The sequence below is a fragment of the Narcine bancroftii genome, chromosome 3 (genome assembly GCF_036971445.1).
Source record: "Narcine bancroftii isolate sNarBan1 chromosome 3, sNarBan1.hap1, whole genome shotgun sequence".
NCBI lineage: Eukaryota > Metazoa > Chordata > Chondrichthyes > Torpediniformes > Narcinidae > Narcine > Narcine bancroftii.
This window is the reverse complement of record NC_091471.1, coordinates 170,779,655-170,799,913: the sequence shown is the minus strand read 5'-3', so window position 1 is coordinate 170,799,913 and position 20,259 is coordinate 170,779,655. Positions and strand designations below refer to the sequence as shown.

At 41.1% G+C, this 20,259-nt stretch overlaps 1 protein-coding gene across 2 annotated transcripts in view; it reads left to right on the top strand.

The window, feature by feature from the left end:
* The window catches only part of fut10 (fucosyltransferase 10), a 62,489-nt gene extending 43,748 nt beyond the window's left edge, over positions 1-18,741 (top strand). For both annotated transcript variants that reach the window (XM_069925814.1, XM_069925816.1), the window contains 2 exons: positions 12,058-12,893; positions 13,880-18,741. In XM_069925814.1, coding sequence (XP_069781915.1) covers positions 12,058-12,893; positions 13,880-14,104 — 1,061 coding nt within the window. In that variant the 3' untranslated portion in view covers positions 14,105-18,741. The remainder of the gene's footprint in view (positions 1-12,057; positions 12,894-13,879) is intronic.
* The last annotated feature ends 1,518 nt before the right edge of the window (positions 18,742-20,259 follow it).

Here is a 20,259-nt window from a genome sequence, read left to right as displayed (position 1 = left end):
GGAGGGACTCTTCGATATTGTAATGTTTGCATGTCTTGTTAGCAGTTTTACATTGCCAAATTAAAGGAGTTATATATTCAATGACTTTGCATTTCAACTACCCACCAGTATGGGAAGTCAGGAAAGAAAGTTTCCCTTGCCAAATTTTTATCGTGTTTGTTGAATCCTCTGAACGAAACAATGGGGAAAGCTTATTAAGGCTGAACTATTCCTTAATCAATCTTCCAGGCAAGTGTCCAAGGTTAAACCAAGAATGCTGTAAGTTAATACAATATACAGATGCATCCATGCAGGTACATATGACACACCAATAACAACAGTATAAATTAAATTACCTCAATATGCTATGAGAGAAAAAAGAGGGGATAAATATAAAAGGAAATTTAAATGTATATTCACAGTTGCAGTTAGTGTAAAAAAAAAGTAATGTTTCAGTCATGCAGACAAATCTTTTCATTGACCCAGATTAGGGTAGTACAGTGCTTGATGGTTGTTGAGGAAAATAAAACTTCTTGAATCTCGATGTTCCGGACCTCATGCTTGAGGTTAATGGGAAAAACTAACAGTCCACTATGTTCAGTGTTGCAGTTGAGTTGGGTCTGGCCAAGGGCCTGAGAGAAAGTTGTCATAAGTAAAGGGGAACAGAGGCAAGTCTCCTGTGTAGGATTCCAAGGCCTGGGAAGCCACTCACCTTACCCTACACCCCTCCCCCCTTCCACCTTATGTCATACCAAGGCAGGGTTTGTTTCTCATGTGAGTGACTCCTTTTGCATGGGTTTATGGGAGCATTGCTGTCTCCACTGTGTTCCTCAGAATAAATCACCGTACTTTCATTTTTGTTGGGTCTTAATCCTAGAACACGTTCCCATAGCAGAATTGGAGCATCTTCCCCAGTAGACTGCATTGTTAATTTGGCACTTTACTACCATCTTCTGAGGGAAATTAGTGATGAGTGCAATTTCTTATCATTTCCATGTATATTTTTTTAAATTACCTGATCAGTTTGTCTGCAATTGAATAGAACAGTCTTATCAAGCTCTCGCAGGATAACAGGTGATGTGGAATTCAATCCTCAAAGGCAAAACCCTGGAACGCTCTTTGCCAAGCCTGGTACTTCTCCTGTTCCATCGCTGCGATCTGAGGTCTCTGATGTGCCTTTAATAAATGTCTTCAGCAGAAACTAATTATAAATCAGTGGATTTTGAATCAAGGCAACAAATCAGCAGGTGATCCTCTTGTTGAGTCAGTAATCCTTTAATTGCGAGGTCCATCCTCTTCAGTGGGCAGAACAGCATTAACCTAGAGCACAGTGCACACTCAACAAAGCACACACAAATTGGTGCTCAAGTGATGATGAGAATTTATGGCCATTTTCGCAAGTAGAATACACAAATACATTAAACAATAAATATAAATTGATTTACAAAAATGCAATAGGATAGATAAATATTCACGGTGGCATAGTACAGATAAATCCTTGGTCTTGAAGTAGTGTTGTAAATGTAGTACAGGAATGTTCAAGAGCCTGATCCTGCTGGGGGAAAAACATCTTTTTGAACTCTGAGGTGCTGGACATCAATCTTCTGTACCTTCATCCTGAAGGTAGCAGTGAGAAGGGAATATCAGGAGGGCAAGGTTAGCATAGCAGTTCCAGCAACTCTGTTACAATGCCAGTGAATGGGACTTGGGTTTGAATCTCGCACACTCTGTAAGAAGTTTATATGTTCTCCCCGTGTCTGTGTGGGTTTCCTCCATGTGTTGTGATTTCTTCCCACTGTTTGAAACTTTCCTGGAGGTTGTCGGTCATTTGGTTGTAATTTGTCAGCACGGGCTCGTGGGCTAAAAGGGCCTGTTAGCATGTTGTATGTCTAAATTTAAATTTAAAAAGAGATCATAATGACCTTTATGATGTTAGCTTCTTTCTTGAGACAGAGAGCACCCACATGGATGTCTTCAGTGGATGGGAGGTCGGAGCTTGCGATTGGGTCACTCGACCAGCCTTTGCGGTCCCTGTGCTCATGAAGTAGCAATGTGTGCTCCAAAATGAAACTGGCATTAACATTTGGCCTTGAAAAATATCATGAGCATGTAATACAGAGGCAGCAGCTGTCAAGCTCGCTAACAATATTAAAAGTAGTGGAGAGGTGGGAGGAAGAACACCCACCTGAGGAGCAAAATACCAGCTCTCCCACAGGAAGCCATTTCCAAATTCATGGCTGGTTCAGTAAATTAGCTGATTTATGTCTTAAGTGTAAAAGTTAATGCAAGAACATTGAGTGTTCAGTCTGGTTAAGGTGCAATTTTAACTGTGAATGATTTAGCATACATCAGAGAAATTGCTCAGTTAATTAAGCCAGTTACCTTTGACATTGTGAATAATTATGATGGTGATTAAATATCCTGCTAAATTCCCCAGCCCTCCTTCCTCAGGGAGCTGTCACTTCTGCACATCTATGAATTAAGCAAGCCTCATATTTCTCTTCATTACGCAGCTGCTCCAGGCACTAAGACAGGCACTTTCTCTAAGTTGCCCTTCTGTTGTAGTCTCCAGAAAACTGCTGCCTCTGGAGATTTCAGCTGCCTCAGTCAATAGACGTTTCTTAGAAAGGCCCCTGTCTAACCTTATACGTCCCATTAACAACGACGCCAACAAGACTCTGCAGGTAATCCTCCATTTGTGCTGTTTTGCCTTTGTTTGCCTGTGAAATGTGAGGCACATAACATTGATGCTATATTTGTAAAGGCACTGTCAGTGCAGAACAAAGAACGTGGCTGGTTCAGCTGTTAACCAACTGAAGTGCATGCTTTCTTTACTTATTCCTTTGTGGGTGAAGGCTTTGCCAGTTAGTTCAGCAGTTGTTGCCCAGTCCCAGACAAAAAAAAAATTAGGAAAAGATGAAATAAAAATGGTAGAAATACAAGCTACGTGAGGGTAGCATCTCTGATTGGGTGAGCCAAGGGATCCCTTGCAGATTTATATGAAAGGAATCTTCTGGAGGAACTCAGTGGGTTGAGCAGTATCAGACAGAGAAACAGAATGGTTAATTTCTCTGGTCAGATCCCTTCATCATAACTGAGAGTGGAGAGGGGAGGTATTCAGTCTAATGTGAATAGGGTGAGGGGTTGGACAGGGGCTAGTAGGAAATCAGTGAACTGGGTTTAAGGAATGATGGGTACCTGGGGAGGTGAAGTAAGCTGATTGGCAGATTCCAGACAGAAACACAAGAGAAAAAACAAAGGGGTCAAGGCAGAGGAACCAAAGTCATATAGGGTGATGTTGGAAACAGCTGTAGGAGGTGTGCTAAGTGAAGACAAAGGCCATCACCTTCCTGGTTCCACTTACTATACGCCTTGAACTTTGGTTCCATCTGGTCAAATTTGCTTTTCTCCTAAGAGCTTAAATTATGACCTTCTCTACTTATAAGATTATAGCACTGGTAGCCTTTGTCTCCACACCACCACCCCCTCCCTCGTCATCTCCTTCCTTCCCTATATAACTCATCTTTTCCACTTGATACCCTGTTATTTTCTCTCTTTTGTCTCTCTTTCTCCTTTTGTCTGGCACCTGCCAATCATCTGTCTTCGCCTCCCCATCTGTCCTTCACACTTTACCCCTCCCTGGTTCGCCAATCTCCTACTGGTCCATACCAACACTTCGTACCCTGTCCTCATTATACTGGAAATCTCCCTTCCCTCAGTCATGAGGAAAGGTTGACCATCCGTTTTCTCCCATTGATACTGTTTGACCTGCTGAGTTCCTGCAGCAGATTGTGTTTTTTTTCTTCAGATTCCAGCATCTGCAGTCTCTTGATGACTATTGATGACTCCATCAAATTGACAGCTCCATGAGGAAAACGTGCATGTGCGCATGTGGCTGGATTAACATAATAGCAAAAATAGCCTATGCTGTAGACCCCGAAGTTTCAAGGGTCCCCGTGTTTATGTGCTATGAATTATGAGTTACATTTCTGTCCTCATATTTGTGCTGTGGCGATGAGATACCACACTGTTAGTCTGTGTTTAAAAACCCCGATTAAAGGTGATAATTGGGTAAAATCGCTAACCTTAAAGGAGGGCACCATTGTCCTCACCTTGCCCAACTGCCTTGCTCTAAGACCCGGCCATCTTGCCCCCATCTTATTCCCGACACAGCAGCAGGGTGCAGTGCTGCAGGAGTTTACCAGAGCATCACTCCAGCATCTGATCAGGCTGCTAGTGCCAGGGAAATGCAGAGCGGTTGCACCTCCATGGGGCATTATGGGTAATGAAGATGGCCATTGATCCTGCATTGACCCACCACCGCCGTAAGTAAATTTTGTTTTAAAAAAATGTGTAAGTACGTTTTAACAGGTGAGGGGGGGGAGCACAACTTCAGTGGTTGCCATTGGCACTATGTTCCCTAGATACGCCACTGGTAATCACTGAATATATAGTGATCTGAGAAAGCTAGCATCATTTTGTTAAGAATAATTAAGACTATTTCATACTTACTAAAATGGACATGCAGAGTCAGGGTCAGAAACTCGGGTGGTGTTGGTGGTGGGGTGGGGAGTGCAATCACACTTAGAACAGAAGATTCAAGATCAATGATGCTCCTCCCTGCCTTTGTATCACTCCCTTGAATGATCATGAGCTCATTGTCATCTACCTTGTACAGCCTACATATGCACCAAAAATTTTATTACTGCAGCCCAACAGGGACAAGGAAAGAAAAGCAATAATAGTAAACAAATTGAATTAATTTAAAGGAGACAGTAAATATTCACAGTAACCCTTGTCCAAAGTGAATGACTTGCAGACAGTTCTTTTGTGCTGTTGTTGCAGTCAAGGAGAATTTCCAGACTCTGATAGCTGTTTGAATGAGGCTAATCTCAATTTCCATCCTGAATTCTGACTCGTAATTTCCAGTTATGTTATGTCAATGGGTTTTTTTTTAAACTTTATTTAAAATTTTATGACATGAATAAAATAAAAATTACATTTAAAGAAATAATAAAAAATAAGATAATAAAAATTAGAATACTACATCATTAAACTACACAAAGGATTTGATAGAAGTATTTAAGATTATGAAAGGGATAGACAGAGTGGATGTGGATAGACTATTTCCGTTAAGAGGAGGAAAGATTAAAACAAGAGGACATGAGTTAAGAATTAAGGGGCAGAGGTTTAGAGGTAACATGAGGGGGAACGTCTTTACTCAGAGAGTGTGGAATGAGCTTCCGGGAGAAATAGTGGCGGCGGAGTCAATTGTATTATTTAAGAAAAGGTTGGACAGGTCTATGGATGAGAAGAAGATGGAGGGTTATGGGCATTGTGCAGGGAGGTGGGACTAGAGAGGGGGGTTTGGTTCGGTGTGGACTAGAAGGGCCTAATGGCCTGTTTCTGTGCTGTAATTGTTATGTTATGTTATGTTAAAATTAACCCCCCCAATAATTATAACACAACATTAATCATCTCCCCCCAAAATAAAGATTGAAGAATTAATTAACAATGTTGTAAATAAAATAGAAAAAACCCCACTTACAAAAAAATAGGATAAAACTTAACAAAAAAAATTACTAACAACAAAAAAAATCAATACTAAAATAATACCCTTAAGCATATATTTAAATCAAACATAATTCATGTATTTAACAAATGAAATCCACTTTAAAACTAAATTCAAATATTAAAATCATATATCAACCACATATCTGTTATACAAAAAAATCATAATTAATAATACATAAATACAGAATTTCCATTAATACCAAGTTTCCTTTATAATTCATCGAGAAAACAAAAACATCCCTTAGAAAAACAATCAAATAAACTTTTTATTCCCTTCCCCTCCCCTTATATAAAAAAAAGAAAAAAAGTTCAAACTCTTATAAAATTCTCCATATTCTTCATTTATAACATCTTCAAAATTCTCTATCAAAATTAACTTAATTTTATTAAACTCTTCTCCCTCAATGTGTTTGTACTTAATTTTCCTCTTCTTCTTATCACCTTTCCCCTCATCTTCCTCTTCATCTAATTCAACATCCTCAATTTTTGACTTATTATCTTCTGTGACATCATCCTCTTAAAAAAGAAAGAAAAAAAAACCAATGGGTTTAATATTAATTAGAAATATTTATTTGATTTGTTTTTAACAAAGGTTAACAGGTAGAAAGGTTGTGATATCAGATGAGGAAAGTTTCTGAAAATCGTCCTCACCAGAGGTATTTGTATCTGAATGATGGATACTCTCCAAATGATAGAAAGACAGTCATCAGAGAGAATGAAAGAGGGAATTAAATAGACATGCATTGAATTTAACTGGTGCCTTGTTTCTTAAGAGCTGGTTATAGAACTGGGATTTTAATGGAACAGGTTACCTGCAAATATAGAATGTTTATTGTAAATTTGTGATAATCTGATGACCTAACGTCAAAGTTTGAACAAAAGGCTTTTTATGTACAAATTTAAGAATTCCTATGATTGAAGGATATTGTGGTATTCCTTATCTCCCACTTGGTGTGAACAGAGTGATTGTATCATACAGCTGGACAATCCCATTGCATGTGGTGAGTGTGTCCTGTTCTCTGCAGGAGAGGTTGCTCTGCCCATCACTGTAACCTGTGGCTCAGAGTCATTACTCCTGCAGTTGAACTAGTCTTTATTTCCCGGCCATGTAGCTCAATTTCAAGCTTTTTAACTATAGGACTGAGCCAAATGTTTGAAAATACTTGAAACGCCACAGTGTTTCACCTGATTTAGTATCTTTTAACCTTTTGTGAATATTGTTTGTTTAAGTATCCATTATTAAAAACTTGCCCAGGATTCCTGGCCAGGTTTCTGAGTCTTTGCCGACACGAGCGTTGAAGTTGCCCAGAATGACAATCTTGTCGGCTGTAGGAATGGGCGCCTCCTGTTGGAGCTCTGCGCAGAACAGCGGCTTGTCATTACAAACACCCTTTTTCAGCAGAGGGACAGCCTTAAGACCACCTGGATGCATCCCCGATCCAAACACTGGCACCTCCTGGACTACATCCTGGTGCGAGAAAGTGACAAACGAGATGTGCTCCACACCAGGGTCATGCCTAGCGCGGAATGCCACACTGACCACCGGCTGGTTCGCTGCAAGCTCAACCTTCACTTCAAGCCAAAGCCCAGGAACAGTAAAGCCCCCAGAAAGAGGTTCAATGTTGGAAACCTGCAGTCAGACGAAGCGAGAGGAAACTTCCAGGCAAACCTCAAAGCAAAGCTCGACGATGCAACCCGCCTCACGGACCCGTCCCCTGAAACCCTCTGGGATCAGTTGAAGACTACCATACTGCAATCCACTGAAGAGGTACTGGGCTTCTCCTCCAGGAAAAACAAGGACTGGTTTGACGAAAACAGCCAGGAAGTCCAGGAGCTGCTGGCAAAGAAGCGAGCTGCCCACAGGCTCACCTTACAAAGCCGTCCTGTCCAGAGAAGAAACAAGCCTTCCGTCGCGCATGCAGCCATCTTCAGCGCAAACTCCGGGAGATCCAAAATGAGTTGTGGACTAGCCTCGCAAAAAGAACCCAGATCAGCGCGGACATTGGCGAATTCAGGGGTTTCTACGAGGCTCTAAAGGCTGTGTACGGCCCCTCACCCCAAGTCCAAAGCCCGCTGCGCAGCTCAGACGGCAAAGTCCTCCTCAGCGACAAGATCTCCATCCTCAACCGATGGTCAGAACACTTCCAATCTCTTTTCAGTGCCAACCGCTCAGTCCAAGATTCCGCCCTGCTCCAGCTTCCTCAACAGCCCCTAAGGCTAGAGCTGAATGAGGTCCTCACCCTGGATGAGACATATAAGGCAATCGAACAACTGAAAAGTGGCAAAGCAGCAGGTATGGATGGAATCCCCCCAGAGGTCTGGAAGGCTGGCGGCAAAACTCTGCATGCCAAACTGCATGAGTTTTTCAAGCTTTGTTGGGACCAAGGAAAACTGCCTCAGGATCTTCGTGATGCCACCATCATCACCCTGTACAAAAACAAAGGTGAGAAATCAGACTGCTCAAACTACAGGGGAATCACGCTGCTCTCCATTGCAGGCAAAATCTTCGCTAGGATTCTACTAAATAGAATAATACCTAGTGTCGCCGAGAATATTCTCCCAGAATCACAGTGCGGCTTTCGCGCAAACAGAGGAACTACTGACATGGTCTTTGCCCTCAGACAGCTCCAAGAAAAGTGCAGAGAACAAAACAAAGGACTCTACATCACCTTTGTTGACCTCACCAAAGTCTTCGACACCGTGAGCAGGAAAGGGCTTTGGCAAATACTAGAGCGCATCGGATGTCCCCCAAAGTTCCTCAACATGATTATCCAACTGCACGAAAACCAACAAGGTCGGGTCAGATACAGCAATGAGCTCTCTGAACCCTTCTCCATTAACAATGGCGTGAAGCAAGGCTGCGTTCTCGCACCAACCCTCTTTTCAATCTTCTTCAGCATGATGCTGAACCAAGCCATGAAAGACCCCAACAATGAAGACGCTGTTTACATCCGGTACCGCACGGATGGCAGTCTCTTCAATCTGAGGCGCCTGCAAGCTCACACCAAGACACAAGAGAAACTTGTCCGTGAAGTACTCTTTGCAGACGATGCCGCTTTAGTTGCCCATTCAGAGCCAGCTCTTCAGTGCTTGACGTCCTGCTTTGCAGAAACTGCCAAAATGTTTGGCCTGGAAGTCAGCCTGAAGAAAACTGAGGTCCTCCATCAGCCAGCTCCCCACCATGACTACCAGCCCCCCCACATCTCCATCGGGCACACAAAACTCAAAACGGTCAACCAGTTTACCTATCTCGGCTGCACCATTTCATCAGATGCAAGGATCGACAATGAGATAGACAACAGACTCGCCAAGGCAAATAGCGCCTTTGGAAGACTACACAAAAGAGTCTGGAAAAACAACCAACTGAAAAACCTCACAAAGATAAGCGTATACAGAGCCGTTGTCATACCCACACTCCTGTTCGGCTCCGAATCATGGGTCCTCTACCGCATCACCTACGGCTCCTAGAACGCTTCCACCAGCGTTGTCTCCGCTCCATCCTCAACATCCATTGGAGCGCTTTCATCCCTAACGTCGAAGTACTCGAGATGGCAGAGGTCGACAGCATCGAGTCCACGCTGCTGAAGATCCAGCTGCGCTGGGTGGGTCACGTCTCCAGAATGGAGGACCATCGCCTTCCCAAGATCATGTTATGTGGCGAGCTCTCCACTGGCCACCGTGACAGAGGTGCACCAAAGAAAAGGTACAAGGACTGCCTAAAGAAATCTCTTGGTGCCTGCCACATTGACCCCCGCCAGTGGGCTGATATCGCCTCAAACCGTGCATCTTGGCGCCTCACAGTTTGGCGGGCAGCAACCTCCTTTGAAGAAGACCGCAGAGCCCACCTCACTGACAAAAGGCAAAGGAGGAAAAACCCAACACCCAACCCCAACCAACCAATTTTCCCCTGCAGCCGCTGCAACCGTGTCTGCCTGTCCCGCATTGGACTTGTCAGCCACAAACTAGCCTGCAGCTGACGTGGACTTTTACCCCCTCCATAAATCTTCGTCCGCGAAGCCAAGCCAAAGAAAGATTAAAAACTCTCCAAATTTCATAAGTGAAAAATTGCTTCAAAAAAATTAAAGCAGTCTTTGAAATGTTAGTTTCTTTTTCTCTCAGCATGAATTTACAGTTTCACTGGTATATATTATGAAGTTATTGGTGAGGATACTTAGGGATAGGATCTACACAGTCTTGGAAATGCCTGGGATCGATCCTGATCTCTCCCTATGTGGAGTGTAAATGTTCTCCTTGTGACCATGAGGCTTCCTCCAGGTGCTCGGAGGCCTTGTTATATACAAGTATGTACCGGTTGGTGTAAATTACTCCTGGTGTAAGTGGGTGACAGAAGTTAATGGTCATGAGATAGAATAGGTCACAGACAAATGTGAGAGAATAAAAGTAACCGGGAGCCATTTTAAACTCAGTTGGCTGAAGGCCTCTTTGTCATAAAGAAAACCAAAATGGCCAATTTTCAGATGGGTTGTAAGCTGTGTTCTTGTTTCCCCTTTCAGATGGTTTAAAAGATTATGACACCATGTCGAAAAGAGCAGGGATGGGCTTTAAGATGGCTACAGAGCTGAATCTTTAGTGTTGCATTTTCAGGGAGCTTGCTGTGCAGTTATTTACTGTGCTACATTACTCCAATTATTATTTCATAAGCTCTTACATTCAGTACTTAGGAATAATGTGAAAAGTATCTTAAAAATGCAGACATTTCCTTTTGGTTGATAATCCATTAGGCCTGCAGGAAAAGTACAACCCACTTTAAACATTGTATTAAAGCCAAAGCACAAGTTGCAACCAAAATGGAATATATGTCTTGGTGGGAAATGCAGAGAGGCTGACCCAGTCAGTGAACAATTCAGTGAATATGGTGGGGCAGAATTCCTAGTTCTCCTTCTGTTTGAGCTGACCTGGAAGAAGTGCATTCAGTTAGAGAGCTATTGGATTGATGTGTCATCTGATGAACATTAAATCTTAATAGATTTTATGGTTGCACACTTGTATGCTCAGCCCTGAAACATGAGTTATGGAGATTGTGGTGTATGGTATCTTCTTAAATGTACAATTTTGTGGAAGGTGCAGTTTGCATGTCTGAAGTGGCTGTGCTAATGAGAGGCTTTCTTTAAACATAATGGAAGTTGACCCAAGCTGGATTCCCATCCTTCTTCTTGAGGGAAAGTTTGACAGTGGGGTGGGAATGAAGAGGAAAATAACAATGTATTTATCAAAACACAGAGGGTGTACCTACTTGGTGCTTGACTTATTCCCATTTGGATTGATTTGTGCATCTGTATGTTAATAGGCTCAACCAAAACTAAACGAGTCACTTCACAACCTGGATGAATGTATAAAATCTAACTCAGAATGGAACAACATCCTGCATACCTCTGGAGCTTGTATAGCACCACTTATTCGTACACCAGTATTACTTTGATGGTCCACTGGGTCATGAGTTGGTCATAAGGTTTTCAGAGTTTTAGCTCTCAAATAAAGAATTGGGATTGCTGATTCTAGTTTGTATTTGATTGTAAAGCTGTCACTCTCAGTCATTAAACCTGCATCAGTATTAATTTTGAATAAATTTACTGTATTATAGGAAGACACCCAAGATGTATGGATTCATTGTGTAAATGTTCTCAATCTTAGGCTAAGGGTCTCTCCGTCACATATTGCCATTGAGTAATTGATTCTGGGCATCTATCTGTCTGGGTGAGGATATCAGAATTGCAGGACATCAGAATTTACAATCTGATGGCTTAATGGTTACTTAACCTGGTCACTCCCTGATTTGTGGAGATTAATTTTAAATTTAGGCATACCGCACCATAACAGGCTATATCGGCCCATGATTCCTGCTGCCTAATTTACACCCAATTAACTCACACCCCCAATACATTTGGAACGGTCGGAAGAAACTGAAGCCCCGAGGAAAGCCCACGCAAACACTGGGAGAATGTACAAACTCCCTACAGACAGCACAGGATTCAAACCCCGGTCCTGATCGCTGGCACTGGATTTGTTTGGTTTTTAATGTAAAAACACATTTTTAAAAGTTGACCAATATCTTCAGTAAAGCTATCAGCTCAAAATATTTTGAAAGAACTGAATTCTAACCATATTGGTAATTGAACAAAGAAAATCTGAAATCCAATAATGGATGAATCAGTTAATGCAAGCTTAATATTTCTAAACAAAATGAAAATTTCTGTTTTCAAAATATAGAAGATGCTCAGAAGTTATTCCATTGCAGACAAAAGAGGGGATAATTGGTTCTTGACCACACCATACTGATTATAGAATCTCAATTGCACACTTGTGTCTGGAATTAGTAGCTCAGTATTCCCAGTTGGAGCAGAGTCGACTGGTTGGAGAGCCATTCTATTGACTAATGCGTCATCAAAGCTAATTAACTTCGCACCTGTGCCTGATTTTAAGTGCACAAGTTTACTGGCAACATTTGATGTGTTTGTCTTTATTTCTCTTTCCCTGTCTGAACAGGCACAGACTTTCAAATCGATAGCTTACCACTGCCTCGGAAACCTCAACACGAATGGGCCTTGTTCCACGAAGAGTCTCCCAAGAATAACTACAAGCTTTTTCATGAGCCCACTGTCACGTTGTTTAATTATACCTCCACCTTCAGCCGTAACTCTCACTTGCCGCTGACCACCCAGTATTTGGAAAGCATCGAAGAGTTGAAGTCACATAAGTACATGCTCCCACTGTCAGAGAAGAATCGGTTAAGGGATCATTTGGCCCCATTGGTGTATGTCCAGTCTGATTGCGACCCTCCTTCAGACCGAGACACTTATGTGCGGGAATTGATGAAATATATTCAAGTGGACTCTTATGGTGAATGTCTGCACAACAAGGACCTTCCGACTAGCCTGAAGGATCCTACAACCATGGATCATGAAGCATTCTATTGGATTCTAGCTCAGTACAAATTTATTCTTGCCTTTGAGAATGCTGTTTGCGATGATTATATTACTGAGAAACTATGGCGACCATTCAAACTGGGTGCAGTTCCAGTTTACTATGGTTCCCCAAGTGTAGCAGATTGGCTGCCTAGTAATAATAGTGCAATACTTGTGGGAAGTTTCTCACATCCCAAGAAATTGGCTGACTACATCATGCAATTGGACAGTGATGATCAGAGATACGAGGTCTTTCTCGAGTGGAAGCGGAAAGGCCCAATCTCCAATGAGAAGCTGGTTACAGCCATGAAAGAACGTAAGTGGGGGGTTCAAGATGTTTCCCAGGACAACTACATCGATGCCTTTGAGTGCCTCGTGTGCAATGGCGTATGGGATAACCTCAGAAGAAAGCAAAAGGTATGCTCTGTGTAAAATTCTCCCACTCCATTGGCATTGCCTGAAAGATTGGAGGAAACAAAAAAAGGGAATGGAATAATCTTTCTTGTGCTTCACTATTAGTATGGCCTTGAAATTCCTCTTTTGGCATGTTTGATTATTCCCTCAAAGTTAGAAATGAGGTCCACGTGGCATAACTTTGTTAAATTGGGCTCTAAATTCTGGGCAGCTTTGGAAGCTAGGACAAAGCAGGGTGCATGAAGAAATATTTCATCTGTCCATCGCACTCACAAGAAGGCAGAGCAGCTGAGTTTGAAGCTATCATAAATCCTTTCAGGATCTTCTGAATCCTCTCAGAAATCATAAATAATTTCAGGAATCCTTCAGAATCATAAATCCTTTCAGGAATCCTTTCAGAAATCCTTTCAGGATCTTCTGAATCCTCTCAGAAATCATAAATCATTTCAGGAATTCTTCAAAATCATAAATCCTTTCAGGAATCCTTCAGGATCTTCTGAAGTTCTCAGGCTTCAAATAATCCATCCCTTCAATGGGAGCCAGAAAAGTCATTGGTACAATGGGACATAGAGAAAACATGCCCTTTCATAGGTACTTGAACTGAATTGAATTAGTTATTGTCATGTGTCCAGAGATACAGTGAAAAATGTTCTTTTGTGTGTTATCCAGGCAAGTTATCTTCCACATAAACCAGTGGAATGCAAGAATAAAAACGTAGTGTTACAAAAAAACAAAAGTGCCAGCTTTGAGTGTCATTTAAATCAAAAGAGGGGATAATGTCAAAGAGAAACTACAGGCATCAGTTTTTAGTAATAGGAGTCTGATAATAGAAGAAAAAAGGCTGTCGTTGAAGTGAAGGCAGATTCCTAAAGAGGCTTAAAGTGGAAATGACTTTCCACATCTGTTGAAAACCTGACTGTGATTTCTAACGGGTGTTCCTTTCAGTCCTGCTGACCACTTTTTGTTCTTTTGATTTCCATTGATCACAGGGCTTATCACCAATTCAGTGGCAGGGGCAGGCCGACCACCTCAGCTGTCCGGGGCCAAAGGCTTTTGCCTTCCTTCCATCCTCGTTGGGGGGATCAGTTGTCCGAGATTTGTGGATGTCAAGCTTTGACCAGTCAAAACGAGAAGCTGCAGCATTGAGGCACCTTGTGGAATTGAACCAAAACTTTACAGTGGAAACGTTCTGGAAAATGGTGTTAAGTGACTAATGGCCTTGGGAAAGATATTCCCCCCCCCCCACCTTCCCCCCCCCCCCCCCCCAAGAAATCAAATTCTTCAGATAAATCTGAGAACTGCCTTCATCCAGAGTAAGTGCACTCAGTGATCAACTTTAACTGCACTGTGGTCCGGATTTCATCTGAAATCCAGTGATGTAATTAGAGGCTACATTGCGGCCTGCTTCATTGTTTAATTCAAAAGGATTTAACAACCCACTGAGGATGGTCAGTTGAAAACATTTTGAAAGCAGTAATGTTTTCTCATGCACTGAAGATCTCCTTAGTAAGAATTTTGCACATCTCATGGACCGTAGAAATATGCTGTGGTGTAGTTTTCTGAAGGTGCTCTGCTATTTTTGCAGAAGTGTTACTTCTCTGAAATGCCTGCAACAGAAGCGACGGGATCCACAAACAGAAACCTTAAATGTCAGTGTAATTAGTCAAAACATTATTGTGAGGCTGCAATAACAAAGTCAAAAGAAAGGCTAAATTGATGGAAAAATTGAACACAGTTACGTATCAATCATGACTTTACATAACAGCATAATATAGGCTTGAATCTCACCAGCAACAAAATGTCAAAATATTTGAACTGTGAGACAGAGACTCAGAATCATCCACCGGTCTCCTGCGCTTCCTCAGCTGAGCAGGTGATGAACTACATATGCGTGCCTTTGCAATCTCCAGATTCAACTATTCCAATGCTCTCACATCTTGAACTTTCTGTAGACTTCAGCTCCTTAATATTTTTTGCTGTTCTCAGGGGAAATTCAATAGCCTGCTTTGGTTCCTAGAGCTATAACACCAGAATGGGTTAGGTTGAGGTTACCAGCAGATTGGCTTAATCTGATAAAATGGGATTGAGTGCGTTACTCCTGCTCCAACTTTGTATGTTATAAGATTCTCTTCCTTATTTTCCAATCCCAAAGTGACTTTTACTTACTCCCTATAACCTGCAGTCCATCCTGATTTCTGGCCCACAGGCACTGTAATACCCAATTTTCTTCATACCACCAATGACAGCCAAGGCCACGAGTTCTGGAACCCTCTGCTTGAAGCCCATCCACCTTTTGACAACTTCCTCCTCCTCAAACCCTCATTTTGTTGCAATAGTTCCTTATATGACAAATTTTATTTTGTATTGTCCAGGGTAAAATCAGAAAATGCTAGAAACAGCAGGTCAGGCATCATCTATAGAAAGAAAAACCAAATTATAGTTCCAGCAGCGCCTAATATCTTGAAAAATTATCTCTATTTCTCTTTCCATGGATACTGCCTGACCTGCTGAGTATTTTCTGTTTTTAATACAGATTTCCACCATTTTTGTGGTTTTAAAAAAAATTTCAAACACCTGGGAGAGGGGGTGTGATTAACAGTGTTGAAAGTGCTGTTTAGTATTTATTCTCTTGTCAGATGAAAACATTCTTGAAGTTATTGCCCATCTGTTACTGGAACTTGGGTTCATTTGCCCTGGTTGCAGATTGCTTTCTCAGTTAGATGAAGTAGTGTTGAGTTCCTGGAGAATTGTTATTGTCTGAATAGGCAACATATCATGTTAGTTTGGAAAGCAAACATTTTTGGTCTGTCTCTACTGTCACTAACATAACTGAACCTATAACCACATTACAAGTAGCACCCTGGGACTTTGGGACAATTTTTCAAGCCATCCTTTCAGAGTTTTCTGATTTGAGCGTTTAGCTGATACATTGTGAAGGTTTTATTGGATTCTTGGCACGTAAAAGCTGCCATTAATCAGAAGGCCCATCTCATTGACTTCTGCTCTCGCTGGTGTGCTTGGGGCCCCACAGGACTGTGGGTGGTATAGTGAAGCTGCTTTTCTCCAAAAGTATCCCTGACAGGCAGTCCATGACTTTCCACCTAGCTAACCAAGTTAAAATTCGCCTCATCATGAGGGTCTCCTATCAAAATTAGGTTAATTTTAGCCAGCACATCACTGGATAATAAACATGCAATATAAATCATATGCAGATCATTAAACATTTGATGCCTATTGATCATTGGAAACTCTTTCCATTGTTCTCTTGTTTCTAAACTATTGCAATCTAGTTCCCTACATGCAATATAGCAGTGATTACTCTAAACATGGATTCGTGCTCTTTTTGGGCCATTATATGTTTATTATCCTTAGCTTGCTATTGCAGTACTTGGTTGAGCAGTGTTACTCCCATCTGTGTATTCAAAGCATTACTTCAAAGCAGTAATTGATGCATCCAATACTAAAATAACATGTTACTCTGGGATTCACTGCTGTAATTGGATCGCGACATGTTGCAGATGGAGATGAATCCATCAGATTGCCACAATTGAATTTCAGTTTGTGACTCCATACTGATCATACTGGGTAATAATTTTAAATCTGACATCTTTAGAAAAATGTTTTTATGAGAAAGATATACATGGGTACAGATGTATATATAATGTTTATAGGAACCAAATATGGTTAGAATGCATCATGACTGCTGTATTTTGTGTCACAGTTCAATTACTTATGTGATGTGCAATGACAGGCCAAAAGTTTAACTTGGAGATTACCCTGGCCTGGGCATCCTGTGATATTAGAACAACAATTAAGGCTTACCATTATTATCAGAGAAATCAGGAAAGCATATTCTGACATCAACATATGCAATCAGATGTAGAAATCTAGATGCTTCTGTAGAGAGTTGGAGGTGTTAATTAGGACCTCACCAATGGTCATGGCATTGAAATTATTTGTATTAGTGTGAACTGATTTTATCGACCCACTAATCTGCATGAACAATAGTTGAAAACTCAGGACTGATACATTCTGGATTAACTGTCCTGAAAGTAGTAATTAATACTGAACAATTTAGAAAACTTAATGTAATAAATCTGGGCTCCTTGTATCAGAAGAAAATTAATGCCAGTGATTTTGAAAGAAATAACTTTAAAAAAAATATTTTTGCATTATCTGTTTTTCTCTCTAATTTTTCAAACGTTTCCCAAACCTTATTTTGTTTTCTTGCCATTGTTTAAATTCAATGTAACACAAATGATTAAAATGATCTTGAACTGTCATTTCTACCAGCTCCTCAGGGTTTCTTCAGAAGTCATAGGGTGAGAACCCTCCCGAATCGCCTTCTTTAAAAAAATAATTTAGAGATAGAGGCCTAAGTGGCCCTCAAGGCCGTGCTGCCCATTAGCACCCATGTAAGCAATTAACTTCCTAACACCGTACATCTATGAAACATGGGAGGGAACCCACGTAGACACAGTAAGAACATACAAACTCCTCACAGACAGTAGTGGATTTGTACTTGGGTCGCAGGTGCTGAAAAAGACATTCAACCATTGGTTCTTTACTGGCTGTCAGAGTAAGCATGTAAATTCTATTTCTTTACTAATTTTCCTATAATCAATTCTCTCCCATATCGCCACTCATTTATCCTTAACTCTACTGCCACCTACCTTGGCTTTTGTGTAACTTAAAATAGCCAGTAAATCTCCCAACCAACATGTTTTTGGGATATGGGAGAATGCCTGGGAAAAGCTCATATGGTCACAGTGAAGAGCACATAGAACTCCACACTGATAGTGCAGGATGTCAGGATTAAAGCAAGGTCACTGGAGTGAGGCAGCACGTTGCTACTAAAGCATGCCAGCATCTTGCACAAGAGCTGCTTTATTGCACCTCCCGACTTGCTTTCAAAGCTGAGTGGTGTGTAACATTTTTCAGAGGGCAGTTAAAATCCAACACATTACTGCGAATCTGAAGTCACACATTGACCAAAGTAAGTAAGGCCAGATTTATTTTTATCTATTTAATGATTACTTTTGTGAGGATTTTGGTTTCATTTGTTTAACCGAATTTAAATTTGCTATGGTGGCATTCAAGCTCTTGTCCCAGATCATTAATTTTGATTTACTATAATCTTATTGCTCCAGATAAAATGTGAAACGTACTAATTTGCACACTACATTGGAATACACTTTATACTGACTTAAGATTTACTAAATAAAGCATTTTGTATTGTACTACTGATGTGTAATTTATTAGTAATAAAAGGAAAGACATGCTTCAAACACAGTGGACCAGCCAGCATCTGTGGAGAGAAACAAATTTAACATATCAAGTTGATGAAGTTTGATCAACTCTGTACAGAGTTGCTGACTTGAAACATTTGCTATCCATTTTCTCTCCATTGATGCTGTCTGATCTGTTGGGTAGTGCCAGAATTTATCTAGTTTTTGATTTTTGTGTGATTTATTGTTTAGATTATGGAACATTAAAACACAATGCAGGCCCTTTGACCCCTAATGTTGTGATGACCCCTTGTTAGGTAAAAACATCATGAGCTGGGAATGTAGAAGGAGTCACCCAGTGCTGGGCCGTAACAAGATGCAGTTGTGACCTTGTACTCTCAAGATAAGAGTGGGGATGACAAATTAATGTGCAGGAGGCTAGCAGAGAGGGACAGCAACAGTTTATTCATTGGACAATGTCATGGTATGATCATTTACTAAGTACGTATCCTAAGGTATATAAAAAACACCACTTGCTGATAATGGCAGAATGCGCCTTCTCCAACTAACACTGTTAGTTGCAAGTGTTACAATCCGGCAATAAAGAACAAAGAACCTTGATTTCGACTCAGTCTGGTGTTTGACTCACTCATTCATGAACAAAGCAGACCTAACACCCATATAAACCTCAAAAAAAGGAAACCTTCCCTACCTCATAATCCTCTATTTATCTTTCATCCATGTTCCTGCCAGAGGTTTTATTGTATCAGCCTTCACCACCACCCCTGGCAACGCATTCCAGGCACCCACTATTGTGACGGCTCCCCTCGTCTTTTCTACCCTCACTTTGTACAAATGTCCTCTGGTGTTTGCTTCTGTCCTGGGAAAAAGATGCTGGTTGTTTCACAAAATCGATGTCTCATAATCTTGTATCACTCTATTAAGTCATCACTCACTCTTTTTCATTCCGAAGAGAAAAGCCATAGCTCTGTTAACCTTTCCTCATAAGATATGTTCTTCAATCTAGGCAATATTCTGGTAAATCTCTGCTCCCTCTTCATAGCTTCCACATCTTTCCTGTGTAGAGACAACAAGAACTGAACACATATTCCAAGTGTGGTCTAACCAACAATTTAGAACTGCAGCATTACCTCTTGATTCTTGAACTCAATCCCCCTATGAATGAAACCCAGCATACCATAAACCTTCTTAACTAACCTATCAACCTGCACGGCATCTTGAGAGATCTATAGATTTTCACCCAAGGTCCCTTTGTCTTTCATACTGTTAAGAATTCTGTCCTTAACCATGTACTCCACCTTCAGGTTTGATCTTCCAAAATGCATCACTTCACACTTATCCAGATTGAACTCCATCTGTCACTTTTCCACCCAACTTTGCATCCTGTCTATATCCTGTTGTAGCTTTTATCAACCTTCTGCACTATCCAAAGCACCTCCAATCTTCATGTCATTATTGATGAAATGTTACGGGAAATTGTACTAGTTCAAGAAATGGAGAATTACAACATATTTCCATCTGTCCCATGCTAGCAATGAATCCAGCTCTTTAGCCTTGGCTTGCCAAATGATCATGAACCCCCAGTGATGGGGCAAAAGTAATGTGTGGTGAAGGCGAGACTGCATAGGAACAGAAGGTAAACTAGGATGTTATGGTAAGGTTATGATGAGGCCAAATTTGGAATATTGTGTACAGTTTTGTAACAATAGAATTGAAAGTATACACAATTTTGCCAGGATTTGAGGAATTTAGTTACAGGCAATGGCTAAACAGTTAGGACTTTATTCCCTGGAGCATAGAAGAATGAGGGGAGATTTGATAGAGGTATTCAAAATTATGATGGGTATAGGTAGAGTAAAAGGCAAATAGGCTTTTTCCACTGGGGTTAGATGAGACAAACCAGAGGACATGGGTTAAGGGTGAAAGGGGAAACATTTAAGGGGAACACACAGAGTAGTGGGAGTGTGGACTGAGCTGCCAGGTGAAATGAATGTGGGCTCAATTTTAACTTTTTTTATTTAAATTTTTATTTTTCACACCATAAATCACATTAGCCATGATATACACTTTTTCTTTTTCACACATATACAGTGACTTTTTCTCCCCCCCCCTCCCTCCTC